Here is a 24,770-nt window from a genome sequence, read left to right as displayed (position 1 = left end):
GAGATAGGGACACAGAGAAGGCACTACTAGAAAGGGGAAGGAGATAGGGACACAGAGAAGGCACTACTGGAAAGGGGAAGAGATAGGAACACTACTGAAAAGGGGAGGGGGAGATAGGGACACAGAGGGGCACCACTGGAAGGGGGATATGGGGTCAGTGGTGAAAAGGGGTGAGATGGGGCCAAAGAGGTAATGCTGGAAAAGGGGGAAGATGGTAACGGGTAATTCTGGGAAGATGGGGACACAGGACAGTGTTAGAAAAAGTGGGAGGTGGGGACACCAGGACTGCAGATGCTAGAAAGGGGGAGATGAGCAGACCCAGGTAGGCTTGTGCTGAAAAGGGGGGGAGATGAGGTCACAGAAAGGGCAGATGCTGAACTTGGGGGCAGGATAGGGACAAGGGACACAGAAGGGAGATGCTGGACAGGACAAATAGTTGTGCAGATGAAAAAAATGATGGTGCAGTTGGAGACTGATGTAGAGAAGGAAAGGAAGAAGAAAGAGGCGAGAGAAGAAATGGAAAGGTCAACCTGGAAAAGAATTTGTAAAGCTGACTCATGGAACATGGAAAAAAAAAGACTATTCCCAGACAACAAAGGTAGAAAAAAAATATTTTTATTTAATACTTTGTAAGCACTGAGATGTACCTGCTTTGTAAAATGTACATTTTTAATATTTTTATTTTGCAAAGTACAGGAGAAAATGCATTTCTGTCTCTCTTTTTTTTTTTTTTTTTTACCAGTATAGCACTGTTTAGAGTCTGGCTTCCTTGGGCAGGGGGTCTCTATTTCAATTTTTGTTGGTTTTTTGGTTTTTGTTTTTTTTTTAATTTAAATTCTTTATTGATTTTCAATTTCACAAGTACAAACTTGCATAGGAAACACAGAAGGCAATAATTTCAAGAATCAATTACAATACATTTCCTTGTCTAAAATATGACAAATTTCATTCTTCCTTAGACCTCAAATGTGGGAGGGGGGGGCGTTAAGAAACGTTGAGGAGAAATGTTTTAAACATAACTATTAGTTGAATAAATCGGCTAACCTTTATTCCACAAACTATCTTAATTGGTCTGATGTTGTTACACCGTGGGGGTCTGAATCTTCTTAGCTTCCACAAAAACTTTTAGCTGGTATGGTTCAGAAAAAACATACTTATTTCCCTGGAAGTTAACTCTACACTTACAGGGATAAGCTAACAAGAACGATGCTCCCAAAGCTTTAACATTCTTTCTTAAATCCAAGAATTGTCTCCTTCTCTCCTGAGTTGCCTTTGCAACATCAGGGTACATCCAGATTTTTTGTCCATAAAACAATTTAACAGAATTCTTGAAATATAACTTAAACACATGATTCAAATCTTTCTCAAATACAAACTGAACTAACAGTGTTCCTCGGTCTGTAATCTCAAAGTTTGAGTCCTCAAGAAATGCAGTTAAATTTTGAGGTTTCTGAGCCTCCCCTTGTGACAATCCTGCAGAGTCCACAGATGAAACTTTCTTTTGGGGTAAATATATTTTTGTATAAGGAGGTAAGGTTGAATCTGGTAACTGCAGGATATCCTTCAAATACATTGAAAATAGCTCATTCGCTTTCAATAAAGGAGAAATGGGAAAGTTCAAAAGTCTCAAATTCAAACGTCTATTATAATTCTCCATTGACTCAATTTTCCTGTGAATTATTTGTTTATCCTTAATTAAAGCCGTCACTGAGGATTTTAAACCGGTCATTTCCTCATGTGTCTTTTGTGTTTGGGCATCCACATCGTTCTTAATTTTCTCCAAAGATTGATCAAATTTTTCAATTTTACTCACTATTGCAGCAAACTCTTTTGTTGAGTTTGAAACAGCTAACGTCAATGCCTGTACTGCCTTCCAGACCGCCATCAGGGTAATCTCTCCCAGTTCTTCCTGGGACTCTAAGTCCTCCCTGTCCGATCTTCGAGGTGCCTTGCCGACCGAAATCCCACCAGCAGCGCCTTCCGCATCCAGCGGGGTTTCCGGCCCTCAAGTCGAAGCAGGGCAAGGAGGCGGGACCAACTCCGGCGGCGTGAGAGAAACCTCGCAGCCCAGGAACGCCGACGCTCCTCCGTCGGGGCTCAACAGCGGGCTCGCCATGCTGGTCACTAGTGGAACATTCTGCCAGAGTCTATCGAGCGACTGCTGCACTGGGGTCGACGCCATAGCCTTCGGCATCACGCTTTTCGTCGCCCCTTTTCTCTTGGTATGTGGCATATTGTTGAGAGGAAAAATTTCGGCTACCACTCGTTTCCTCTAGCAGTACTCAGGCAGCCATCTTGTAACGCCCCCGGCATATTTTTTGGGGTTTTTTTTGTGGCTCCCTATTCTGCATTAGATTGGTAGCATGGAATGTTGTCATAATTTGGGTTTCTGCCAGGTGCTTGTGACCTGAGTTGGCCACATTGGAAACAGGACACTGGGTTAGATGGACCATTGGTCTGACCCAGTATGGCTACTCTTATGTTATATAGATGAGAGTCTGTCCATGTTCTGCATGTGTGACTGAGGTGAAGGATTCTGCCAGCATGTAGTATCTGTGTAGGAATGTGTAACAGTGCAGCTTGTTCCAGTTTCCCAATAGTAGGTATTTTGGTGCTCCAGAGCCCAGTGTAATATATATAGCACTGTCTTCTGATAGGTGATTTAGGGCTGTTATGGTGTGTTAAGTTTTGTGTTCTAGGGCAGTCCTGGAGTACCCCCTTGCCAGTCAGGTTTTCAGGATATCCACAATAAATATTGTTAGATCTGACTTTCTTTGTAAACAATTCACAAACACATAGTAGAGAAAAAAGATTTATTTCAACGACCCTCCCTTGGGCCGAGGCTGTATAAGAACGTTATACAGGAAGCAAAGTGAATACTTACAATATAGAAGAATACAAATCAAGATAAAAGTGAGGCTTTGCTTGCTTTTCAGTTTCTTATATACATCTTGTATAGTAGTTTCTGTGTCTAATTTCTTGAATCAATCATTGCCACATCTGCGAATGTCAGCTATTTTCTTTCCTGGTTCTCAGACGTTCTGACCCCTTGACCTATGCCCTATTAACCCCGTGAGTGGTTTCATTGTTTGCACATGTGTATGACTTATAATCGGTCACAGCTGTTGCCAACTGGTACTTTTCCAGCACTAAATATACAAATCCTCCCTTGAACCTTATTTATAAGGTTCACACCTGATTATACGATTATAGTTTGCATCACTGTTAGACTGAGAACAATTCCTATTGCCAGGTTATTCTTCAGGCCGTCATGGCAATGACAAACATTTTCTATCAAATCATAGAATCAGCATATGAGGTTTTTCTGATGTCCAAGTATCCTAATAATCCTGGACAGTTGGGTTCTGATGTATCACCCATAGTATCTGGTGAACTGACAGTGTGAACTTGATTTACCATTGTCATTTTTAAAGTTCTTTGACACATGTTGCGACAACAACTCATCAGACATGGCAAACAGCATAGCAACAGCCCTGCAACACATATGAAAACAATACATCCCAGTACTATACCTTTTAACCGTGATCCCAACCCAGAAAACCAATTTGTAATTGTTTCCCACCATGAGGTATCAAATAATCCTTCATAATCACTTGCTTTTAATTTTGCTGAAGAAAGAATGCGCTGCATTGCATTTTTGACAATAATAGATTGATTTCTGATAACAGTACAACATGAGGTATCATTAATAAGTTCACAAACATCATCATCAATCTGCCTTTGTAGGGCGGTTAAAGCAATGTCCAATTCATGGGTAACAACATGTAATAATGATTGTAATTGTCTAATTGACATTCCTAATTCAGCAGTGGCAGCTGGTTCTGCAAAAGGTATCCAAGATGTTGTTGTGTTGCTGCGGCAGCTTCAGAGCTCTGGTATGAAGGAGGCTGTTTTTGAACTTCCTCGTCTGCCTTCATGCATGCTGTTTCACGCGTCTGTGTCTCAATTTTCATTTTATCAGCATGGTATAAGTCTGCTGCTACCATAAACAGATTTAAAACATGTAAATGTTTCTGCAAGGATTTTCCCTTTTTGTTTTGTTGTATGTATTTTAAAACAGACAACAGCTGAGTTCTTACAAATGAACCAGCACCTGGCCATGATAAAAATGAATCCTGTGAGGCATATCTAGCCCATTTAGTACAGGTCTGTTGGATAACCAGAGCTTCAAAAGGAAAAGTGTCTTTCACGTGTACTAAAGGCGAACAATTTTTTCTACTGTCTATATAAAGTACATAAGAGGGATCGGTAGTCTCATTCCCCTCCTCTGCAGTAGGAGAGCAAAGAGACCGATCTTTAGACCAAAAGCGCTTCATAATAAAATTACCCAAAAAATATAAAAGCAGAAAATAAAAGATAAAAAGGAGTATAGAAATAAACAAGTATAGAAATATTTTACAACTATTAAAAACTTTGCTTCAGCATATACTCACGATTATGTTGCACAACTTTCAAACACCTACTCAGATCAGACTGGCCATTTCTTTTTTTTTTTTTTTTTTATTTGCAAGAAGTCTTTATTGTCAGTGAACTTGAACAAGGTTTACATAATACAAGCAACAGGCCAGCACTTCTGCTTAACATATACAAGAAGTCTAATAGTGCTGCCTATATTGTAACGAGTAACAGTATCAACTGGCCTACAAGTACATTACAAAACTTCAGTAATTTTTTTTAGAGTGTTTTTTATATTTTTTAACATAATATAATAATGCCCCATCCAGTCCCTACCCCCTCCCACCCCCCACTTTCTCCCAAAAGACACGGCTAGCTATGGCCATACAGAACACTCTCTAAGCATATAGACCTTTAGTTACAGAGCGTCAGGAGGAATATATTGCCATACCGATTGCCAAATACCCAACTGGTGCTTGCGCTCGGCAATCAATCTCTCCATCTCTCTCACATACCTCAGTTTATATAGCCATTTTGTTATTGGGGGCACCCCCTCTCTCCGCCAATGGGATGCCACAACCACCCTGGCAGTGCCCGCCACCTGGTCAACCAAAGACTGCTGGGCAGGCGAGAGGCCAGCAATTCTTACCGAAAACAGGAACACCAAGGGACTCAGTGGCACCCTACACCCCAGCCATTTCTGCAGCCGAAAGTGAACCGCCCTCCAATAGGCTTTTATTTTTTTACAGTTCCACCACACGTGACCCATTGTACCCTTTTGACCACAGCGTCGCCAGCACCCATCCGACGCGTCTGGAAAGATCCTCTGCAACCGGGCCGGTGTGAGGTACCATCTATACAGAACCTTCACTGCGTTCTCCTGCATAGGGACATGAGTCGATAACCTCACTACTTTTCTCTCAGTTCTCTCCCACTCAGATTCCTCCAGATGTATGGCTAGTTCCCTCTCCCAACCTCCTCTGTGCATTCCCTTATAAGATGAATGATAACTTATATTTTGATACAAGTAACCAATCAGGCCACAGGAGGACGCAGGTTTCTCACATATCTCTTCCAGACCAAGTTTCTTTCGCGACATCACCTCTCGCACCGCTTTAGTTTGTAAGAAGTGGGCAACTTGGCAATAGGCGAATTCATCTCCCCCTACCTCAGGGTATTTGTCCTTTAAAGCCTCAAAAGACAACACCGAGTCATCTTCAAACATCTGTCCCCAGGTCCGCACCCCGGCTCTGTGCCATTTTGTGAATGTCCCCTTTGTAGTGCCGGGTAAGAATAATGGGTTATATGCTATTGGTGTATTCTGGGTCAGGATGCATTGTTTCTTGGGAAACATTCTGTCCCAATAGTGAAGTGTTACCTCCACTGAGGAGCAAGTTCCCTCTCCCATACTTCTAAATGTCTTAGGTAGCCACATTAATGCGCTCAACGGTGTGTCTCCCAATGAGTGTTGTTCTATTTGTACCCATTGTCTATCCGGGTATTCTTGATGCCATTCAAGTGCTGCCTTCCCCTGTGCCGCTCTGTAGTACCAAGCGAGATTGGGTACCCCCAGCCCTCCTCTTTTCCTATCCCTATATAGCAGTGATCTCGCTAGTCTTGGACGCTTTCCTGCCCAGACGAACCGCACAAGTGTGTCTTGTAAGGATGTTATAAATCGTCTGGGCATCATCACAGGCAGCACCTGGAAAAGATATAGCAGCCTAGGTAGAATATTCATTTTAAGAATAGCTATTCTCCCAAACCATGAAAATTGCATGTCTCCCCAGCGCTCTAAATCAGCCCTAATAATTTTGCCTAGCCCCTTATAATTTGCGTTAAACAACTCAGAAAATGTCCTAGTCAGATTCACCCCCAGGTATCTAAGTTGTTTATGAGCCCATCGAAAAGGGGAAGAGATCTTTAAAGAATCCACCACCTCCTCTGGAAGGGTTACATTTAGAGCTTCGGATTTAGCCATGTTGACTTTAAAGCCAGACACAGCTGAGTATTCATCTATCAATCGCTCTAAATGTGGGAATGTGGTTAGTGGGCGAGTAACAAACAGTAAGACATCGTCCGCAAAAAGGGCCAATTTATGGATTCTGTCTGCCACTCTAACTCCTGAGATATTGGGGTCCAGGCGCAGCCGAGCCGCAAAGGGCTCCATCACCATAGCGAACAGCAAAGGTGAAAGAGGGCAGCCCTGCCTAGTTCCTATGTAGAGCGTAAATAAGTCTGAATTGCTTCCGTTGACCCGAACACATGCCCTTGGGGTATTATAGAAAGCCTGGATCCATCTCCTAAACTGTAGTCCAAACCCCATCGTCTCAAGGACTCTATGCATAAAGGGCCAGTGAACCCGGTCAAAGGCTTTTTCTGCGTCTAAACTTAGAAGACATAATGGTTTCTGGGTTCTTTTTGCCAAGTACATAAGGTCAACCGCTCTTCTGATATTATCCATTGCTTTCCGGTATGAGACAAAGCCCATCTGATCTGGATGGATGAGCACTGGTAGAACTGGTGCCACTCGATTAGCTAACACCTTAGCCAAGATTTTTACATCAGCATTTAACACTGATATAGGTCTATAAGATCCACATTCCATATGATCTTTTCCAGGCTTGGGTATTACTGCTATCCAGGCCTCCATCATTGACTGGGGCAAGGATCCGCCCTTTCCCACTTGGTTAAACAAGTCAGCCAAGAGAGGGGCTAACTCGGATGCGAATTGCTTATAGAACTCATTAGGCAGTCCATCCAGACCAGGCGACTTGCTCGATGGTAAACTTCTAATAGCCTCTTGAATTTCCTTAGGGGTGACCGGCTCATCTAACAGTCGCTGCTGCTGGTGATTCAAGGAGGACAGCTCGCTGTCCTGTAAATATTGGTCTACTAATTCCATGGATGGATTGAGTTCTCTAGCATATAAGGCCTGGTAGAATTCCCCAAATCTCCTACGTATGTCTTCAGATTTATCAAGATCTTTCCCAGCCCTGTCCCTAATCTTTAAGATAGTTTTGTCTACTTTTTGCCTACGCATCTTTATAGCTAGAAGACGCCCTGCTTTGTTGGCGAACTCATAGGAGCCCAACCTGCTCTTTGCATATAACATGCTAAGTTGCTCAGAGTAGATAGAATCGAGTATTAATCTTTGATCACTTAGTTCTTTCAGGGTCTGCGAGGACCCAGTTGCCTTATGCTGCGCTTCCAACAAACGAATGTTCTCCATACAGCTTGCTATCTGTGCCTTACGGGCTTTTGGTTTCTTACTGGCCAGTTGCAAAAAATATCCACGAGAAACTGCCTTCATAGTATCCCAGATTGTGCTGAGTGAAGGTCCAGAATTCAAGTTAAACTCAAAATATTCTTTCAACATTTTTTTATATCCCACCACAGCTGCCTCATCTTGCAGAATATTAACATTTAGTGCCCATCTTTTGTCCTTGCTCTCGGTTCTAATATGGGGTAAAGTTACCCAAATCGGGGCATGGTCTGACAAAGTCATACTACCTATTCCTGCTTCCGGGCCTCTCTCCGCTAAGGCAACATCGACTAGGATATAATCTATGCGGGAGTAGGATTGGTGTACTGGGGAATAGAACGTATAGTCTCGCACCCTCTGATTATGAACCCTCCACAGATCTACCGTGCCCAGAGAATGAGTTAAAGATCTCAACGCTTGCGCATCCCTCTGTCCCTCTGTTCTAGAGGCTCCAGAGCGATCCATGCCTGGGTTCATCACTGTATTAAAGTCCCCTCCTATAATTAAGGAGCCCTGTGCAAAGGAGGTCAATGAGTTTTTAACTTTCTCAATAAAACCTGCTTGTCCCTCGTTTGGGGCATAGATAGAGGCAATAGTGAGGTCCACCTGGTCAATTTTAACATGCAAAAAAATATAGCGTCCACCCGGGTCCCTCTTGATCCTAAGCACCTGCGCCCCCACTGTGGAATGTATCAAAACTGCCACACCCCCCCTTCTGGTCCCTGCCGCAGAGGCGAAATGCGCCACCGGGTAGTCCGAGCAGGAGAGAAATCTTTCGTGCCTTCCCCTCAAGTGTGTTTCTTGAAGAAGAGCCACATGTGGTCTTAGCTGTCCCAGTTCTTTATAAAACTTCTGCCGTTTCTGAGGCATGTTAAGGCCTTTTACATTATAAGATAAGATTTTTAAACCTGTACCCTTCATTGAATGGGGTATCATTCTTAAGGAGCTTTATCCCTCCGAGACCACTCTGTATAGTGTCACAGAGTGTGTAATCTTAATTGCCAGCCACGTCCTTCCCTACCCCCTTCATCCCTCTCCCCCCTAGCCACTTCCCCCCCTATCCCGTCCTTTTTCACCACTTGAAAGACCATGACCTCCAAGTGGGATTTGAGGAAGTTCCCCACCCTTCACACAGTCCCAGCCCCACATCCATCCCCCCAACCCTGCCTTGTCGAATCAAACAACTAACTCTCCCGTTCCATCCTTCAGCTAATTCCTTTTACCCTCCACCATTACCAATACAGCCAACCATGGACTTAACACTTTTTTTTTTTTTTTTTATACCTATGTGCAGAACCCTCACCCGCATTCGTAATATACAGTACAGAATAGGTACCTCTGCCAGGCCAGAGTAGTGTATTTTCCTTACACCATGTCTCTGGTGGCCTGGTCTTATTGAGTCAGTCCAACCTACTCAGTCCATCTCAGCGCTTCTGAGTGCCATGCTTTGTCGACTCTGGAATTCTTTGCCACCGTTGGAGCTTCGCTCGGGTGGTAGGCGCTACTGCCCCAGGTGGAGACTTTACAGAAACAGTTCCGCAGTATATAGGGCCTCCCAAGCCTCCTGTAGTGTTTGCACCTTCTGTTTGTTACCCTTCAGGGTAAAAAGGAGAGCGAAGGGGAATCCCCATCTATAAGGTATTTTATGTTTGTTCAAGGCCTCCAGCACTGGTCTCATCTGTCTTCTTAATTGCAATGTATATTGAGATAAATCCTGGTAAACCTGAATTCGGGTCCCTCCGTATTCCAAGCGCTCAGTCGTTCTAGCGGCCGCCAGAATTTTTTCCTTAATTTCGTATTTGTGGAACCGCACTATTATATCGCGGGTCTGCTGTTCTTTACGCGCCCCCAGCGCTCTGTGGGCTCTATCCAACTCACATCGCATCTCACCCGCTTCAGGGCCGAGCAGAGTTAAGCACAACGTTTGCACTATTTCAGCCACGTTCTCTGTGTCACCGCCCTCAGGCACACCACGGAAGCGGAGATTGTTCCTCCAGCCCCTGTTCTCGAGATCATCCATCTTATATTCCAAGTGTGCATGCTTATGTTCCATTTCCTGGAGAAGTTCAGCATGTTTGCTCAGGGACTCAGCGTGTTCGTCAAGTTTCAGCTCAGCTTCTTCCACTCTGCCGCCTAACTCACGGAGGTCAGCGCTTAAGGTATCCATCCGCTCTAGGATTTCGTCTTTGGACTGCTTAATTTCGGTCTGAATGTTGGATAGAAATTTTCTGAGTTCGCTGGAGATGCCTTTTTTCAAGGGAGGTGCTCGCGCTTCTGACATAGACAAAGCGGAGTCAGAGTCCGAAAGAGAAGCACGCCCTGGAGACTCGTGGCGTTTAGCGGCCTTAGGCGCCACACTTTTCTCCGCTCCGCCCGCATCTTTTTTCCGGCTTGAAACTGTTTTGCTCATGGCTGTAGTTGTTTAGTGGCGGAATCCGCTCCTCCAAGCCCCGTTTTTCGGTTGTTGATTCGCGATTTTACCCAAAAAATCGGTGTTGGGTATGGGAGCAGCAGAGCTAAACCACCATGCTATACGGTGACGTCACTTCCTCTCTCCAGACTGGCCATTTCTGAAGATCATAGGAAAAAAGTCACAACACTTAATTCTGAATTAAAAAAAAAACATGTCTCTAGTCCTGCCGCGGTCGCCAATTTGTTAGATCTGACTTTCTTTGTAAACAATTCACAAACACATAGTAGAGAGATTTATTTCTAAGACCCTCCCTTGGGCCGAGGCTGTATAAGAACGTTCTCCAAAGACAAGCAGGCCAATATTCTCACAGATGGGTGACGTCACGTCGGCCCGGAGGCCTTTCTAGCAAAGTCCACAACAAAATAAAAAAATGTCCCCCGTCGCGCGGGCGGATGCAGTGCGCATGCGCGCGTCCGGTTTCCCGCCCGTCGCGCGGGCACATTCCTCAGTTTTGTTTTCTTCTCCGCGTCTGAGGTGACACGGAGCTCGACTTTCGTCTTCGTGTTGCTGTGCCCGGAGGTGAAGATTCGTGAAAGAAAAAAGAAGTATCCTTACTATTTTATTAGTATTTTTTCGTTTTTCAAGTTTCCTTTCTTTTAGCCTGCGATTTTATTTAAATCGCTCGTTCGGGTTTTTTTCCCTTTTTTTTTGTCTTGTGTCCTCTTTTTAAAGACACAATCGCGTCTTTTGATTTGGCAGGGACAGTTTTTCCCGAGATGTCAACGAAGACGCCCAGCGGCTTCAAGCCTTGTGCCCGCTGTCATCGGGCCATCTCCGGCACTGACACACACTCGTGGTGTATTCAGTGCCTTGGGCCGGACCACCGCTCGGAGAGCTGCAAATTGTGTCTCGCCATGAAAAAGCGGACACTGCTCTCTCGAGACGACCAGAGAGAAAAGATTTTTGGGCCCGGTGCTTCGGCATCGGCGACGTCATCTAAGTTGGCGCAGTCCAAATCGGTGCCGGTGAAGTCTGTGCCGTCGAGGACGATGTCTTCGAAGCCGGTGTCGTCGAGGTCGACGTCGAAGGAAGCGTCGGCACCGGGAGACCGGGGACAGGCTGCCATTCGACCGATGCACGCTGGGAGCAGTGATGCATCGAGTGGGTCTCCACCCGCCTCGGCGCCTCCTGCTTTGCAGACCCCCCGGGACTGTCCTGCGTCGGACCCGGCCCCGAAGAGACGTGTGGATTCCACGTCCTCTTCTCCGGTGCCGAGGAGTCTCGACGACATGCATCGGGCGAAGGCCAAGAGGCATCGTCGTCTGTCTCCTTCGCGTCACGGCACCGGGAGCTCCGGGTCATCGATACATTCGATACCCGAGAAGCGTCAGTGCCGAGAGGACCGCTCTCCCTCTATTACTGAGGTTCCGACGCGTGGGGTCACTGGCAGCCGAGTCCCCACTCCCCAACCTCAGCAGACTTTGCCTCCAATGCCTCAACCGACCCCTCAGCATCTTCCGGCAGCAACTCTGGATGAGCGTATGCAGGCCATGTTTCCATTTTTTATGGACATGATGCAGCAGTGGCAGTCGGCATCGAGGTTGTTGGTGGCGTCGTCGGTGTCGATGATTTCAGAGGCACCGGTGCCGCCGGCGTCGGAGGTATCGACATTGCCGGTGCTGGATGTTTCTGCATCAGGCCTTCAGTCTGTGGTGAGGTCTGTCTCACCGGTGCCGCCTCCGACGCCGATGTCTTTGACTTCCCGAGTTGGCTCTCCCGAGACGTCGGGGCAGGAAGCTTCTCCGGAGTCTCAGGGACCGTCAACTTCTCGGCATCGTCATAGAGGCCGTCAAGCCTCTTCGTCGAGACGGGCTCAGATCAGGGCGGCTCTGTCTGAGCTTTTAGCCCCATCTGACAATACCTCATCTGAGGATGATGATGGAGTGCATGGGGAGTTCTCTGGTGAGGATTCTCAAGGCATTCCATCTGACTCCACTCCCTCGCCACAGAGACAGCTGTCTCCTCCTGAGAGCTTGTCTTTTTCATCTTTTGTTCGGGAGATGTCTGAGGCCATCCCCTTTCCCGTGGAAATTGTGGATGAGCCCAGAGCCAAAATCCTTGAGGTTCTGGACTATCCATCTCCACCTTCATCTTCTGCCACAGTTCCTTTTCATGAGACTCTCAAGGAACTTATGCTGAGGAACTGGGAGAAGCCTTTTTCTTGCCCAACCGTCCCTAAAAAAGTTGAGTCCCAATACCGGATCCACGGGGAGCCCAGCCTTATGCGGGCTCAATTGTCCCATGATTCAGCGGTGGTGGATTCCGCTCTCAGAAGAGCCAAGAGTTCCAGGAGCTTCTCCTCGGCGCCCCCGGGGCGGGAGTTTGGGACTCTGGACTCTTTTGGGAGAAAGGCGTATCAGGCTGGTCTGCTCGCTGCCAAGATCCAGTCGTACCAACTCTACACGAGTATTCATTTGCAGAACTCTGTGAGGCAACTTGAGAGTTTGGTAGATACACTCCCAGAGGAGAAAGCCGAACCCTTTCGTCAAGTGATCAGGCAGCAGAAGGCGTGTCGCAAGTTCCTGTCCAGGGGCATTTTTGACACTTGCGATGTGGTATCTCGCTTTTCTGCTCAAGGTATAGCGATGCGCAGGCTCTCATGGCTGCGTGCCTCTAACCTGGAGGAATGAACTCAGCGGAAGATAGCAGATATCCCATGCCGGGGGGATCACCTTTTTGGAGAGAAGGTAGAAGAGATGATTGATCATCTCTACCAGCGTGACAACGCTATGGATTCTCTCTCCCGCCGGGCGCCTTCTGCAACCACTTCCACTGCTAGGAAGTTTTTTAAGGGAAGAAGTGCTCCTTTTGTTTCTAGGAACCGAAAGTACACTTCTTATTCCCGTCAGCCGGTTCAGGCTCGACCCCAGCCCGCTCGCTCTCGTCAGCAGCGGGCACCGAAGCAGGCCCCTGCAGCTCCCCAGCAAAAACCAGGGACGGGTTTTTGACTGGCTCCAACAGAGCATAGCCGAAATCAAAGTACCTGTGCCGAACGATCTGCCGGTCGGAGGGAGGTTAACATTTTTTCACCAAAGGTGGCCTCTCTTAACCTCTGATCGGTGGGTTCTCCAAATAGTCCGGTATGGGTACGCTCTCAATTTGATTTCCGAACCTCCAAATTGCCCACCAGGAGCTCAGTCTTTCAGCTCCTACCACAAGCAGGTACTTGCAGAGGAACTCTCCGCCCTTCTCAGCGCCAATGCGGTCGAGCCCGTTCCACCAGGGCAAGAAGGACTGGGATTCTATTCCAGGTACTTCCTTGTGGAAAAGAAAACAGGGGGGATGCGTCCCATCCTAGACCTAAGGGCCCTGAACAAATTCCTGGTCCGAGAAAAGTTCAGGATGCTTTCCCTGGTCGCCCTTCTTCCCATGATTCAGGAAAACGATTGGCTATGCTCTCTGGACTTGAAGGACGCTTACACTCACATATCGATACTTCCAGCTCACAGGAAGTATCTTCGATTTTGGCTGGGATCACAGCACTTTCAGTACTGTGTTTTGCCTTTTGGCTTGGCGACTGCACCCAGGGTATTTACAAAGTGCCTGGCAGTTGTGGCAGCGTCGCTACGCAGACTGGGAGTGCATGTGTTCCCTTATCTGGACGATTGGCTGGTGAAGAACACCTCCCCGCAAGAAACTTTGCAGTCCATGCGGATGACTATTCAGGTGCTAGAGATGCTGGGGTTTGTCATCAATTATCCCAAGTCCCATCTCGTCCCAGCTCAAAAATTGGAATTCATAGGAGCTCTGTTGTGCACAAAGACAGCTTGCGCTTATCTCCCAGGACCCAGAGCGGACAGACTTCTGTCTCTGGTTTCCAAAGTGCAAGCATCTCAGCAGATCACAGCTCGGTAGATGTTGACATTGCTTGGCCACATGGCCTCCACAGTTCATGTGACACCCATGGCACGTTTACACATGAGATCTGCTCAATGGACCCTAGCTTCTCAGTGGTTTCAGGCCACGGGGAATCTAGAGGATGTTGTCCAGCTGTCCATCAATTTTCGAAACTCCCTCATTTGGTGGACCATTCGATCCAATCTGGTCTTGGGACGCCCATTCCAAATTCCTCAGCCCCAAAAAGTGCTGACGACGGATGCATCCCTCCTCGGGTGGGGAGCGCATGTAGAGTTATGCGGCCTCACGAGTGGTCCTTGAACATGACTATTGCCAAAAAGATCTTTTGAGTTTGGGGCACTCCATCGATAGATCTTTTTGCTTCCCAGGACACTCACAAGGTTCCTCAATTCTGTTCCAGACTTCAGGCCCACGGCAGACTAGCGTCGGATGCCTTCCTCCTTTTTTGGGGGACAGGACTCCTATATGCGTATCCTCCCATCCCTTTAGTGGGAAAGACTCTCCTGAAACTCTAGCAAGACCAGGGAACCATGATTCTGATAGCGCCCTTTTGGCCCCGTCAGATATGGTTTCCCCTTCTTCTGGAACTTTCTTCAGAAGAGCCATGGAGATTGGACTGTTTTCCGACCCTCATTACTCAGAATGAGGGGGCGCTTCTACATCCCAACCTCCGGTCTCTAGCTCTCATGGCCTGGATGTTGCGAGCATAGAGGTTGCCTCTTTTGGTCTCTCTGAGGGTGTCTCCAGAGTTCTGTTTGCTTCCAGAAAAGATTCCACGCATAGGTGTTACTCTTTTAAATGGAGGAGGTTTGCCGTCTGGTGTGACAGCAACGGTCTAGATCCTTTCTCTTGTCCTGCACAGACCTTGCTTGAGTACCTTCTGCATTTATCCGAGTCTGGTCTTAAGACCAACTCGGTCAAGGTTGTTCATAGCGCAATCAGTGCTTATCATTCACATGTTGATGGCTTGCCTATCTCTGGACTGCCTTTAGTCATGCGTTTCATGAGAGGTTTGTTTTTGTCAAAGCCCCCTGTCAAACCTCCTCCAGTGCCATGGGATCTCAATGTCGTTCTCACCCAGCTGATGACAACTCCTTTCGAGCCACTGGATTCCTGTCTTCTGAAGTACTTGACCTTGAAGGTCATTTTCTTGGTGGCTGTTACTTCAGCTCGTAGGGTCAGTGAGCTTCAAGCCCTGGTAGTTCATGCACCATTCCTTGTCTTTCATCATGACAGAGTAGTTCTCCGCACGTACCCAAAGTTTCTACCGAAGGTGGTGTCGGAGTTCCATCTGCCAACATTTTTTCTCCCTCCTCACACGAGCCCGGGCGAAAGCAAGTTGCACACTTTGGACTGTAAAAGAGCACTGGCCTGTTACGTGGAGCGGACACGCCCCTTCAGACAGTCCGCCCATCTGTTTATTTCTTTTAATCCCAATAAGAGGGGAGTTGCTGTCGGAAAACGCACCATTTCTAATTGGCTAGCAGATTGCATTTCCTTCTCTTACGCCCAAGCTGGGCTGACTTTGGATGGCCATGTCACGGCTCATAGTGTTAGAGCCATGGCGGCGTCACTGGCTCATCTAAAGTCAGCCACCATAGAAGAGATTTGCAAAGCTGCGACGTGGTCTTCAATCCACACATTCACATCACATTACTGCCTTCAGCAGCATAGCCAACGCGACAGTCGGTTTGGGCAGTCGGTGCTGCAGAGTCTGTTTGGGGTTTAGAATCCAACTCCACCCCCCTAGGCCCATTTTTATTCTGTTCCAGGCTGCACTCTCAGTTAGTTGTGTTTGGTTTCAGGTCAATTTTGTTTTGTCCTCGCCGTTGCGGGACCCAATTGACCATTCTTTGTTATGTTGAGTGAGCCTGGGGGCTAGGGATACCCATCTGTGAGAATATTGGCCTGCTTGTCTTTGGAGAAAGAGTAGTTACTTACCTGTAACAGGTGTTCTCCGAAGACAGCTGGCAATATATTCTCACAACCCTCCCACCTCCCCTTTGGAGTTGTATTCCTCTAATTCTTGTAATTAACTGAGGAATGTGCCCGCGCGACGGGCGGGTAAACGGACGCGCGCATGCGCACTGCATCCGCCCGCGCGACGGGGGACATTTTTTGATTTTGTTGTGGACTTTGCTAGAAAGTCCTCCGGGCCGACGTGACGTCACCCATCTGTGAGAATATATTGCCTGCTGTCTTCGGAGAACACCTGTTACAGGTAAGTAACTACTCTTTATACAGGAAGCAAAGTGAATACTTACAATATAGAAGAATACAAATCAAGATAAAAGTGAGGCTTTGCTTGTTTTCAGTTTCTTATATACATCTTATATAGTAGTTTCTGTGTCTAATTTCTTGAATCAATCATTGCCACATCTGCGAATGTCAGCTATTTTCTTTCCTGGTTCTCAGACGTTCTGACCCCTTGACCTATGCCCTATTAACCCCGTGAATGGTTTCATTGTTTGCACATGTGTATGACTTATAATCGGTCACAGCTGTTGCCAACTGGTACTTTTCCAGCACTAAATATACAATATGCATGACATTGATTTGCATATACTGCCTCCGTTACATGCAAATCTTTTTCATGCAGATTCATTGTGGATAGCCTGAAAACTTGATTGGCAAGGGTTTACTCCAGGACCACCTAGGGAAACACTTCTCTAGGTCCCACTGTAATATTTATAGCATTGTCTTTTCATAGGTGGGTTAGGGCTGTTTTGGTGTGGTAAGTTTTCAGTATAGGTTGTGGGTGTCTTTTTGCAGAGGTTTGTGTTATTTCACAAAGTGTCTAGCCCTATTTGAAGTAGGCTCTGGGGCACGGGCCACGAAAGGTCACCCAAGATAAAAATGCTCAAGACTAGTGTTCAGATCCTGTAGAGCCACCACACAAACAAAAGCCCATCTGATTTAAACAAGGTGTCTAGCAGTGGAAGGACTGGGTGTGCTATTCCTGAGGTGATGGTCACGATTTGAATATTTCTATTTGAAGTTAAGACAGGTTGCCTACTCTGGCCAGTCCAGGAACCTCTTCTGCATCCTGCCTACTGATGTAACTTACTGTTTCATTGTAGGCAGGTTGCAACAGAGACAGCCTGTATTAATCATTGCCCGCTACAGCCCCTGAGCAACAACACAGACACTGTTGTCTAGCTGACACCAACCGGGGCCTATTTTGTAAAAGTCTGCTCCCCCTGAGATCAAAACCTGGCTACGCCTCTGGCATTCATTCTGCTGCCCCTCACTATCTGTCCACCCTCATCTCTCCCTACACTCCTTCCCAGGAACTCTGTTCACTAAGCAAATCTCTCCTAATTGCACCCTTCTCCTCCATCGCTAACTCCAGACTCCATTCCTTTTATCTCGCCGCACCCTATGCCTGGAATAGACTTCCTAAACCATTACGTAAAGCTCCATCCCTGGCCGCCTTCAAATCCGGGCTAAAGGCCTACCTGTTTGATGCTGCTTTTAATTCCTAACTTGTTACCTGCTCGTAACCTTTATCTTGTCTTCCTCTCTTCAATAGTCCCTTTTCCCTATGTGTCCTATCTGTCTGTCCTACCCTTATCCCTTATTTGTCCTGTCTGTCTGTCCTGATTTAGATTGTAAGCTCTTTTGAGCAGGGACTGTCTTTTCTTTATGTTCAATTGTGAAGCGCTGCGTATGACTGGTAGCGCTATAGAAATGATTTGTAGTAGTAGTAGTAACTGAGGGGAAATCAGATGTCCACGGAGGTGGAATTGGAAGTAGTCTGAGGCAGGGCAGAGGGGACAAGTGATAAGCAAAGTTCTGAGACATTGCTAGTAAAATATCCAGCCAAATCCTCAGCTGAAAGCTGGGGGGGGGGGCAAATCATGTCTGGTGTTGGAGAGTTTTTAAGCACCTAAGATTCTCTTGAGACGATTACCAGCATTCTTACATGATGATTACTTAGGTCTAACTGCAGATGACAAAGACTGCTGGTCTTACAGACTTGATGACTTCCTTTTAAGCCATTCTTTCAGCTTGTCTGGCTTGCTTCTTAAGTAAATAAGAGAAGACTGCAATGAAGCTAATTCTTGTGCTTCATATAGATGGTGTGAAACTGAAGGCCAAGAGTTAGAGATTTATATCAGTTCCTGAGACAGCTAGAATTGCAGAAACATGTTGGGCCACTGATACAGTTAAAATTAAAATTCAATTCTGTATGATTTATCACCAGTGTTGCCAGAGGGAAAACATTTGTCACGCCCAAAGCCAGCCCCAAACCGCACAAAGTCAATTTGAATGTAAATGACACCATTAATAAATATCGAGTCAATTTGCATATGAATGACATTAATAAATATTAATGAGGCCATTTGCATACAAATGACATCATTAAGCCCCCCTCTGTGGGGCTTCTACTGGCTGCGGCCGTGGGAAAACTAGCCAACGCTGCGGGAAAAAAAACGCCGGCGGGGCAAGCAGAAGCGGCCCCAAATCCCACAACTCACACATGGCGTGAAAAATCCGCAACGGGCCGCGGAAAGGAGCTCAATAGGATGGGAAAACCGCCCATCTGGTAACACTGTTTATCAGCCTGGTTGAACCTGATAGAGACACCAAAGAGTACCTGCAAGCTCAAGTAGTGTTTTCCACTGCTCTGTTCTAGTTAAACCAAGATTCCTTGACCTCACTTATGTGTCATGTACAATATCTTAATAGTGCAAAACTAGGTTCATAGTTCAGCAGGGTCCTGCTTTATGCACTTCCACCTTAAATAGCTTCATCTTTTCCTCCTATAGGATTATCAAATTTGTCCGTACACTAAATTACTGCTAGATTTTTATTGTGCAATTCCCTTTTGACTGGGTTGCATTCTGAATATATGTGCTGCTTCTGGTTATATTTATACTAGCAGTTAAGCCCGTAACAACGGGCTAGTTTTTTGTTTTCCTATGGCCTCCCTCCTCCTCCCCCCAACCCTGGTCTCTCCCCTGCCCTCCCCCCCAGAATCTGTTTTCCTCAGTTCCGCCCCCTCCTTCCCTCCCTGCTCCCTCCTCCTCCGATTTCCACGCCCATGTCCAAGCCCTCCTCCCTATTGGGCTGTACTGCTGATGGAGGCAGGGCTTGGACTTCTACACTCTCAGCGTTCCGACTCTGCTGCGCATTTGCAGGTGAGTCGGTCACTTGCCATTTATATATTTGATTGGCACTTAATATATTGCCTTCCAGAACTATCAAAGCAGTTTACAAAAGACTGCTACACATTCTTTAGACTGCAATTACAGGAAATGTATAGCTCTGGTTCTAGTCACATACTGGTTGCCTGTGTAATATTAAGATTACCCATTCAAAGCCTATCCAGGTGGTGATGCCAACAACAACCAGTCTTTCTACAGATTTCCCAACTATTTTGAAACATGCAGTCAAAACCAATCTTCAAAAAAAAGATTAAGGTTTGAATCCAGCGCTGCAGTTACAGCTCCAAGTCTATCAAGTGCATCTACAGACAAGTATGCAGCTCTAGCAGAATTAGACAGTGTGCTCAGCTCGCCAGCAACTTCTAGTAATGCATTTACTTCCACCAGTAATGTTAACAGGTACTCTTCTTGTTAGAAGTTAAAGTAATAGCCTTGCTGCTTAGGAAAGATTCAGTAAACAAAATCTGGCTCTTATTCTGGTCTGTTTCCTTTGCTGTGAGTTGTAAACAGAGTGAGAGTAGTTCAGTTTTAGTAAGAAATTTGTGATGCAAAATTTCAGGTCTGCATCTTGCCAGCTGTAATTTGAACAAGTGACCTGTTCTGTGGCTCAAGCATGAGCAGTTTGAAGGAATACACAGGAAATAATTTCTTGTTAAAAATGCTGCTGCTGCCTTCTGCAGCTTGTTGAGGCTGGAACAGTAGAGCTCGAAAGCAGCACTTTTCTGCCTGTTTTTCCATATGAGCTTTGACGGTTTGGGGGGGAAGGGAGGGAGAGAAGATAATCAAAGGAGAGGAGGTGGCAAGAAAGGTCTGGCTACAGTGAAGGATAAAATGATCCAAACAGGAGAGGGAGAGAGCATAATACTTGGAAGAAATCTAGTGATGAAAGGAATGAGAGGAGACAGTAGGGCAGAAATGCTGGAAGGAAGGGAGAGCAAAAAAAAAAAAAAAAAAAAAACCGAGGAAGAAAACCTTGGGTGAGAATGCAGAACATTACTGGGACAGAGTACTAGGCATCCCTGCTTTTGCATGTAAGTGCTTATCAGTAGGATCGGTGCCTAACTTTTTCTTTCCCCAAACCTTGCTGATGCTTTAACAAAAGGCACATTGATTCCTGCATAACGTTTGTGACATTATTATGTACCAGAAAAGCTGAGTGAATTTTTCCTTCCCCTCCCCCACTACCTCCCCACAAGTTTTCTAAACTTAGTGCAAAACTAATCTAACAAGTATATAAACATTTTTATCTTGTGTGGTTGGGCTTGAACATTTATATTCTATATATTATATGAGTGTAAATATACTAGGCATAAATGATATTCACACTAAATACATATATTTTCATAATGTAAACAAATATGGTACAGAAGGTATTTCAGAATCTGTAATTCAGGAATGTTTGTAGTTTGGAAGAAACGTAGGGGGCTGCAAGTTAATCACACTTAACTCTGTGATTAATGTATTAATTACTATTCTGGCGTTTACAGTGTCTCCTGCTCTCTTCCACATTCAACCCCTGTCCTCTGTGCAGTCTAGCTCCCCCCCCCCCCCCCCTTCTCCTGGTAAAGGGCCATTAAAACAGATGTCACATTATAAGGATCAGGTGCTGAACATTCAGAGTTTCTATCTATCTATCTATCTATTTATGACATTTAACCCTGTTATTGGTGCAGAGATTTTTTTTTCTCCGGGTAATGGGTTTCTAAAACAGAAATCATGTTTATTTTATTTGCTGCATTTGTATCCCACATTTTCCCACCTCTTTGCAGGCTCAATGTGGCTTACATTATGCCGCAATGGTAATCACCATTAACGGTTTGAGAAGAACAGAGTGTTATTACAATTAAGGTACATAAGATATCAAGAAAATTAGAAGTAAAGAAATAATTCATATCAGATATGTGATATATAGGATAAAGTATAGCATTAAATAATAGTGTGATTAAAGTAAACAAATTAAGGAGTTCAGTGTTAGTTATGGGAATCAGGTTCTCAATGTTCAGAGTTTCTATCTATTTACTTATTTATGGCATTTTATCCCACATTAAATATGAATTAGATTGGAACCTGGGAGCATTAAAAAAAAAAATTCCCGAAGAGAGTAATGCATGATCCCCCCCCCTTGTGGTCTAGTGGTGGTGTCAGGCAGGAGTGATCCCCTCAGTCACTCTTGCCCATATCAGCTCTCTCAAAATGGCTGTCGTGACCTCATGCAGCAGTCTCACAAGGTTGCCGCTAGATGTCTTAGCTATATTGAGAACAGAGCAAGCATAGGCAGGAGTGACTGGGGATCAATCCTGCCTTGTCTACAACCCTAGACTGCCATGGATTGTTAGATAGGCCTGTGGGGGGAACCTTCAGATGGACAGGATAGGCCTGAGGGGGGAACCTACAGGAGGGAAAGGCAACTTCTGAGAGGAAGGGAGACACGGGATAAAGCACACGTTTTTGGCTTCCAATGGAAAGACCGGTCAGTTTCGACTGCAACAGGAACCATGACTGTAGCCTTTGGCCGAAACCTAGCAGAAAAAGGATTTTGGGTCAGTTTCAGCACCAATATTGAAACCGAAATTCGGTCAGCCTCTAAGATGCAATGAAAGATTTCATATGCATAGGACTTCCTGGGGATAGGGACATAGTCTGGGTGGAATTTAGTTTCTTGCATGTGTATTTTAAAAAAAAAAGTGTATGCATGCCTAGAGTACATGCACATATTTGCACCTGGGGTATATATAAATTTGTGCAACTGCATTTGTATACTATCAGGCTTATTTTTGAAAGAGAAAGGCGCCTATCTTTCGACACAAATCGGGAGATGGGTGTCCTTCTCCCAGGGTCGCCCAAATTGGCATAATTGAAGCCAGTTTTGGGCGTCCTCAACTGCTTTCCATCGCGGGGATGACCAAAGTTCATGGGGGGGGGGGCGTGTCGGAAGCATTGCGAAGGTGGGATTGGGGTGTGCTTAACACATGGGCGTCCTCGACCGATAATGGAAAAAAGAAGGGGGTGTCCCTGACGAGCACTTGGGTGACTTTACGTGGTTCATTTTTTCTTACGACCAAGCCTCAAAAGGTGCCCAAACTGACCAGATGACCACTGGAGGGAATTGGGGATGACCTCCCCTTACTCCCCCAATGGTCACTAACCTCCTCCCACCCTAAAAAAAACTTTAAAAATATTTTTTGCCAGCCTCTATGCCAGCCTCAAATGTCATACCCATCTCCCTGACAGCAGTATGCAGGTCCCTGGAGCAGTTTTAGTGGGTGCAGTGCACTTCAGGCAGGCGGACCCAGGCCCATCCCCTCCCTACCAGTTACACTTGTGGTAAATGTGAGCCATTCAAAACCCACCAGAAACCCACTGTACCCACATGTAGGTGCCCCACTTCACCCCTTAGGGCTATGGTAGTGTTGTACAGTTGGTGGGTGGTGGGTTGGGGGGGGGGTTGGGGGCTCAGCACCCACGGTAAGGGAGCAATGCACCTGGGAGCAATTTCTGAATTCCACTGTAGTGCCCCCTATGAATGGTGGCTCCTCCCATGACCAAATGGCTTGGATTGGGTCGTTTCTGAGATGGGCGCCCTCGGTTTCCATTATGGCCAAAAATCGGGGATGACCATCTTTAAGGTCGACCTAAATTTCTTGATTTGGGCGTCCCTGACCGTATTATCGATACGAAAGATGGACGTCCACGGGGTGCTAGTTCTATGAGCCTATTCTATAAATTAACATATGCACTTGTGTTGCTTTTTATAATATAGATATATTTTTTTAGAAATGTTTTTGAAGATACCCATTGACAAAATGATCCTACATTATCCCACTATACCTAATGCTCTCTGTATCCAGTAAGCACTATAGAAGTCTTGATGGTTACAATATAGTCTTGAGGTTATCAGAGCATGTTTAGCTTTGTGTAAGCTAGGACAATCCAAGAAAAGCCATTACTTTCTGGCAGCTAGGGTGAATTTGATAATTTTTTCTTTTGAAAAGGAATAGCAACTTGGGCACTGTTGGCAGAGTAATGTTCAAACATTCAAATCTTTGCTTGGCTTACCTAGATTAGGAGAAGGGATGTAGCTGGCAGTTAGGAGTACCTTTTTGGGTACCTTTAAGTGTGTTGAAATGTGTGAATCCTTTTCCTGTTGGGAGTTCGCTTATTTTATTTTATCTTTTGATATTTGTTTTGCCAACCAGTTTGCATTGCTCTAAAATGCTAGTGGTATATCAAGAATAAAGTAACATAATATATCATAACATTCAGTATTATCTACATACAGGATAGCGAATATTCTAGAGTTAAGATTAATGTATTTTATCTGCCCAATTACTTCAGATCCAGACAATCGATGTTTTTGATGTTTTAAACATCACTAGAATTGCTGATTGAGTTTGGTTGATATTTAGTGTTGTTAACTATCCCATTACGAGGTTACAAATGTGAATATGAAATTTCTGTGCAGAGAAAATGGAAGAAAAAACTGTTGTCTCTCCTGTCACTATCAAGATGCCTGCTCCTAAGAAGATTCCACTAGGTAAGCTGGTGAGCAAAATTCACTGTATTGGCAAGGGTTAAGTACTGTCGATGTGTCTTGTTCCCCTTGTATGCCTGCAGCTTTCAGTCTTCTGTATATGAATCTTTGCTTAAACAAAGGTGTAAGTAAGTTAAATGAAAATGTGTATTATCTTTTTTTAATTTTTCTTTACTGAACAGAACGTATTACATCACATGTTACAGAAAATAGCTAGACAGTAGTCAATTTCCATTTCAACTAATCTTATGCAAGATATGTATTTTCAAAATATGGAAAAGTATAGAACGAAAGATGAACACAAAGAGCACAGGCTATACTGCATACAGGATAACAAGTTCCATAGCAACAACAACAACAACATTCTGTTCAGTGTCAGTATTCTCCCCCTCCTCCCCCAGCTGAGCTCATGGGTGCCACAGAGAGTACAGAGTATATAGCTCAATATTCCTGCAATAACTGGACAGTATGCTTTGCTTGTGTCTCTCACTGTGCTGAAATAGGGTTGGTTTCTTATTTGTGGCATAAGTGATTGCCAGTGCTGGTGTAGTTTTCCCCCACCCAGTGTTTACAATATGGTTTTCTTAGTGTAACCCATATAGGGTTAAATTATTTTACCTGGGACGCCTCCAAGGGTGAGCTCCGGGGTGGTGCGGTGTACGCTGTCGCGTGGGTGGCGTTAACGGCGGCAGGGGTGTCAGCTGGTCGGTGGTGAGGGAGTTTGGGCAGCGATTCAGGAAGGAGGGGTTCGCGCTAGCAGCTGGGGAGATCTTCGGCCGCGTTGATTGCAGCGGCACATCTTGTTTTTTTAGGATGAAGGGGAAGGCTGGGAGGGCTGGAGAGGCCTGACTGGCCCTGTGTAAGCGTCTGACGTCGACGTTATGACATCAGACGCATGCGAGACGCCGGAGCCAGGGAATCCCCGTTTCTTAAAGGGAACCGGCTCTTTTAAGTTATAGAGCCAGTTCTGAGCAGAGACAGGAACCCAGCGTGGGACAGAGTATGAAGTGGGAAGTGCTCCGGTGCACTTCTCCAGTGTTTATTGTTTTTATTTAAGTG

The 24,770-nt window shown here is 45.6% G+C and overlaps 1 protein-coding gene across 1 annotated transcript in view; it reads left to right on the top strand.

Annotated features, from left to right (window-relative positions):
• LOC115459531 (ovochymase-1-like) overlaps positions 1-24,770 on the top strand; it is a gene marked incomplete at its 3' end in the record, with an annotated part of 447,639 nt that overhangs the window by 365,249 nt on the left and 57,620 nt on the right. The window contains 1 exon segment of the mRNA XM_030189343.1: positions 23,643-23,714. Within this exon segment, the coding sequence (XP_030045203.1) occupies positions 23,643-23,714 (72 nt within the window).

This window comes from Microcaecilia unicolor, unplaced genomic scaffold, assembly GCF_901765095.1.
Source record: "Microcaecilia unicolor unplaced genomic scaffold, aMicUni1.1, whole genome shotgun sequence".
Classification (NCBI taxonomy): Eukaryota; Metazoa; Chordata; class Amphibia; order Gymnophiona; family Siphonopidae; genus Microcaecilia; species Microcaecilia unicolor.
The sequence above is the reverse complement of the archived record's forward strand: the minus strand, read 5'-3'. Positions and strand labels throughout refer to the sequence as shown.